This window comes from Arachis duranensis, chromosome 1 (genome assembly GCF_000817695.3).
Source record: "Arachis duranensis cultivar V14167 chromosome 1, aradu.V14167.gnm2.J7QH, whole genome shotgun sequence".
NCBI lineage: Eukaryota > Viridiplantae > Streptophyta > Magnoliopsida > Fabales > Fabaceae > Arachis > Arachis duranensis.
Window position 1 is genome coordinate 9,917,802 of NC_029772.3, and position 5,536 is coordinate 9,923,337.

At 35.6% G+C, this 5,536-nt stretch overlaps 2 protein-coding genes across 3 annotated transcripts in view; both read right to left on the reverse strand.

Moving 5' to 3' along the window:
* Positions 1-214: 214 nt before the first annotated feature.
* Positions 215-1,186, reverse strand: LOC127747524 (uncharacterized). Its single transcript, XM_052261520.1, has one exon. It carries the CDS (start codon positions 1,184-1,186, stop codon positions 215-217), a length of 972 nt encoding a protein of 323 aa, XP_052117480.1.
* A 3,199-nt stretch (positions 1,187-4,385) lies between these two features.
* The window catches only part of LOC107476899 (ycf3-interacting protein 1, chloroplastic), a 3,790-nt gene continuing 2,639 nt past the window's right edge, over positions 4,386-5,536 (reverse strand). The window contains exons 5-6 of one of the 2 annotated variants that reach the window (XM_016096841.3): positions 5,324-5,488; positions 4,386-4,639 (exon numbers count right to left, since the gene is read on the reverse strand). In XM_016096841.3, the coding sequence (XP_015952327.1) occupies positions 4,550-4,639; positions 5,324-5,488 (255 nt within the window). In that variant the 3' untranslated portion in view covers positions 4,386-4,549. Of the gene's footprint in view, positions 4,672-5,323; positions 5,489-5,536 lie in introns of both variants that reach the window. The other variant, XM_016096849.3, reaches the window with a different exon arrangement.

Below are 5,536 nucleotides of genomic sequence, written 5' to 3' on the forward strand. Positions count from 1 at the left end.
AAAAAATAATTATTAATAAATAAAGATAGTAGTAACCTTAAGTCCTTAAGGTTGCGTTTGTTTCAAAGAACATGACAAGACAAGATATTGAAAACAAAACATAAAAGACAGAGATACAAAAGAAAATATCATACACGATTTTGTGTTTCTGTTCAGTGTCCTGTCTCTATAAATAAACGCAGTCTAACTTCACATTATTATGCAAAAGAAAAGATCATACATTTTGTGCTTCTAAAAAAGCATTAAAATCCTCTCTGGCTTTTCTTAAACGAGGACTAATGTAGGATTCTTGAGAGTCAAGGCTAGTTCTAGAGGATCCATTATTGAGAACCCTATCATGGTCCTTCTCAAAGACAAAAGCTGATGAAATTGGTGCATCTACATCATTGGCATTCCATTTGATCAATTCCATTGGTAGGTCAAAGTAGGTACTAGTACTCTTAGAATCCCTTCCTTCAATCTCATGAAATAGAGTTGAAGAAGCCCAAGAACCACATTCAAACTTCTCCAAAGAGACTCTTCTAGATACTAATGCACCTTCCATTTCTTGCCCTTTCTTTCTTTCCTTAAGTTGCTTTGATTTTCCAAAACTCAGCAAGTGCAAGCAAAGAGCATTGCATTTGAATCCCTCTTTAGGTTCCAACGAACCGTCGCCACCGGAAAGATTTCTATCAAGAGGTTTTTCTTTGGAGAAACTACCACAAGATTCGTTAGAAACGATTATACCAGCACTAATGGATTGGATCTCATTAAGAGGAGACCTGTTAGCATGTTTGGCAATAGACGATTTGAGCAACCAAAGATCGAGTTCATCAGAGGGCTCATAATCCCATCGTTCACTCCATGACTTGCTTCTTCTTAAGTTGATCTCTTGTTGCAGATGATGATCCTTGAATGTCAAGTTACTAGCTTGATGTCGTGATTCCCAAATCCCAACTTTTGTATTCTTCTTGAACATAGCCGAGGTTAATCCTGGCGATGAGTTAGCCGAATTTGGAAGACTATGACTCAAGAATTTCGGTTTCAGAGGTCGTAGTGGTAGAAATGCCATAGTTGTGCTAAAAATTGGAAGAGAAGTCTCAAAGAATCCATGATTGAAAGAAGAATCTTCAAGTGTCATTGGATCCACCACAGTATGCTTTTCTTTTTGTGAGCTCTTCTTGACTAGGATTTTGGGGCTGTCCATTATTGTCATAGGGACATCAACTTCGGATTTCTTTGCAATTTGAGTTCATATTTCTTGGTTTATTTATATGTCCATCCACATCTTGATCGTGCTGACCATGTTCTATCTCTAATATAAATTAATTGATTCTGAAATGATGATGATGATGATAATAATGACATGTTGGCCAATTACTCCTTAATACCACATGTTTTTTTGTATAATGATTGTATGCACGACATTATGAAACAAGTTTCAACATTAACCTATATCACGTGCCAAATTTCAAACGTGCTAGCACTAACAATGCCATATATGTCCTATAAAATGTCTAGCAAGTTGTCATAGAAGTACTTATGCTTTATTTATGAATTTATGAAATAATTTTACATGGATATTCAATCGTATATTATTATATCATTAACAACAACATTAACAAAGCCTTATCCCACTAGGTGGGGTCGACTACGTGGATCAAATGACATCATTAAGCTCTATCATATATTATGTTTACAGAACTACCGTTTACATATAGATCTCGTTTGACCACCTCATGAATGATATTCCTAAGACTTCTTTTGCCTTTCACCCCTTATCCATCTTCTATCTCATTCACTCTCCTGACTGGGTGCTCTGTCAATCTTCTTTTCACATGTCCAAATCACCTAAAATGTGATTCTACCATCTTTTCCACAATAGGTGTTACTCCAACTCTCTCTCTTATATCTCTATTCCTTATTCTATCTAATCACGTATGACAATTCATCCATCTCAATATTCATCTCTTCCATATTTAACTTATGTTCGTGCTCACCTTTGGCAGTCCAACACTCTGTACCATAAAACATAGCCGGTTTGATAACAGTGCGATAGAATTTACTTTTAAGTTTTAAAGACACTCTTTTGTTACATATAAAACTAGACGTACTCAATCATTTTGACCAACCTACTTGGATCCTATGATTTATATCATATTCAACTATCCATTATCTTGTATGATGCACCTAAGATACTTAAAACTTTTAACTTTTCGTAGAATGTTTTCCTCAATCTTCACCTTTGTATTAAGATTTTTCCTTCGGCGGCCGAACTTACATTCCATATATTCCGTCTTGCTACGGCTTATGCGCAGACCATATACCTCTAGAGCTTCTCTCCATAAATTCAACTTCTTATTTAGGTCTTTCCTTGACTCTCTTATAAGAACGATATCATCAGCAAAAAGTATGCACCATGACACAGGCTCTTGGATATGCTCTGTGAGTACTTCCAAGACTAATGTGAAAATGTATGGACGTAAGGATGATCTCTGTTGTAATCATATACCAATAAGAAATTTCTCTGTCACACCACCTTGAGTCTTCACACTAGTTGTAGCCCCATCATACATGTCTTTAAATGCACGAATACATGCTATTCTTACTCTCGTCCTTTCCAAAACCTTCCAAAAGACCTCCTTTGACACCCTATCGTACGTTTTTTCCAAATCAATAAACACCATATGTAAATCCCTTTTATTACTACGATACCTCTCCATCATCCTTCTTAACATGTATGTAGCTTCAGTAGTGGATCTGCCTGAGATAAAACCAAATTAGTTCTCTGTTACTTGTGTCTCTTGTCTTAGCCTCTGTTCTATTACATTTTCCCATAACTTCATGGTATGGCTCATGAGCTTGAATCCTCTATAGTTTTCGTAACTTTGTATATCCTCCTTATTCTTGTAGATAGTTATCAGGTGCTCTTTCTCCACTCATCTGGCATCTTCTTTGACCTTAAAATCTCATTAAAAAACTTGGTTAACTAATTGATGCCTTTCTCTCCAAGGCCCTTCCAAACTTCCATCGAAATATTATCGGGTCCTACTGCCTGTTATTTTTCATCTGTTTTAGAGCATCTTTTACCTCAGTCTAGAATCCTTCAATAGTAGTTGACGTTTTGATATTCTTCCCTCGTGCATAACCGACCAAGGTTCAGAAGAGTCTTTTGTCATTCATTAAATAACTCGTAAAAGTAGCTCTTCCACATTTCAATGATTTTCTCATCTTGAACTAAAACCTTTCTGTCTTTATCCTTTATACACTTAACTTGATCAAAGTCTCTCGTTCTTCTTTCACAGCTCTTTGCGATTCTATATATACCTTTTTCTCCTTCCTTCGTGCCTAAAGACTGGTAGAAACCCTCATATGCTCTTGTTTTTGCTTTAGTTACAGCTACTTTTGTCTCTTTCTTAGCCACCTTATATTTTTCTCAATTATCTGCATTGTGGTACAAAGACCACTCTTTAAAGCACTCTCTTTTTGTCTTTATCTTTTCTAGTACACTCGCATTCCACCACTAGGATTTCTTGTCTCTTGGGCCTATCCCTCTAGATTCACCAAAATTTTCTTTTGTTGTTCTTTTAAGAGAAAAAATCCAAATACCAACCTGACCCCTGAACTTTACTTTTATGGGACGGATTAGCCCCTGTGTCAAAAAAAAGTCCATGTTTTTTTTGGCACAAAGGCTAATCAGTCCTTAAAAAAAATATCAAGGGCTGGGTTGGGTGTTTTTTTTTCTTAGGGGCCTCGTCCTTTCGAGATAATTATCAGGAGTCGGGTGGGGTATTCACTCTTTTTTTAATAACTTCTGCCATCTCCCTCCACATCTCCTCCACGCTTCCATCCCTTTCTCACATTCTCTCTTCTCCTATCCGTCTTAGAAAACTTCTTTGTTCTTCATCTTTCATCCGCCACCACCTTGTCCTTGGGTTCTACGTATGATGTCTTTTCCTCAATTTTTGTTCAACGCGAAAATCCATGACGAGCATCCTATATTGTGTTGTTAAACTCTCTTCTAAAATAATTTTACAATTAATGCAAAATTTTTGGTCAACTCTCTTAAACAAGAAGAAGTCCATTTGAGAGCTTGTCATATCACTCTTATAGATTATAAGATATTCGTATTATTACATCATTAAAAATAATTAATTTTCAAATCCACTATTTAAAAGGTCATCTAAATGTATGAATTTTATAGATATACATTAACTTACGTGAAAATTTATTTAACTAAGTTTTAATTCTTATTAACTTTCCCTAAGGGAATCAACTCCTAGAATAAACTATGATGCAACAAACATTGTTTCTTCTTTCACAGGCAGCTTTCCTCAAAAACATTAGATTTAGTAACACTAGTTTCACCAAGATAAATAAACACTACAATGTTTAATTAGATGATGTAAAGTGAAAATTTTGCAATATATATTATATTACCTCGTTATAACATGTGGTGCAACATTGTACAAGGAATTTGAATGTAGTTCCTGTTCAGGAGTGGGGATTTTGGACCCGAGGCGGGTTCAGGTCTCTTGGGCCAGTACTGATACCGGTACCGGAACAGTTCCTACTGGAGGGAATTGTAAAACAAAATCAAAACTACCGAGATACCGATAATTACAGGGAAAGCCGTGACCAAATATAGTGCTCCATAGCCCTGCAGGCCAAAGAACTTCCTCAGTGGAAAACCTTCAATGAATCACCAAACAAAAGTAAAACAAAAGATGGTAGAAAAAAATATCAGATGTCACAAAGTTAATGGTCTAATACAACTCTCCTCCTTTATCAGGACTTCAGATAGATAAAAAATGTTATTGTAGACTTCAAAATATGGTGAATCCTATCCTACACGTGGCAATGTATCAATCTATGATGATACAAATATAAGAAGTTATAACTTATGTTTTGAGTAGTTGATATGCTGCCATGTATAGGATTCACCATAAACATGAGTCTATATAACATTAATCCTCGAGATAAGCCATGCAAGATTTTTCCAACAAAGCACATAAATTAAATTAAAAAAAAAAAGTTAATGAATTTAAATGATAATTGTGAGAACTCTATACTATTCTTCAACAAACTTTTGTACATAGTTCTGAATATCATGAATTATATGACTAAAATGAAATGGAAGCCAAATTCTATTATCATTATGAACATCAAGTTAGATTATTAGTTCAATTTAATTTTCCGAAAGACTGTATCTTGGATCATACATTACAACATCATAGTTTTTCAAATTCAAATAGGAACAGTCATGGTGGGGGTGGCTAACCAAACAAAATAAGCAGGAAACAAAAGCATTAAAAATCATCTTCGAGGCAGGTTAGGAACTGACCACTGCTGGCGGCACTTCTGTGTCGTCGTCATCATCCACGTCGTCAATTTCAGCTGCTGAATCCCAATCAACGTTCAACTTCTTTGCAGCCACTTTTGGATCTATTCCTGTGTCAGTTGCTTTTGCATAGAGCGATTTGCTAGGCTTTTTTTTTGGTGCTTCAGTCTGTCAACATTCCATAGTTAGAAGATGAAGAAGAAAAAGAAACAGCAG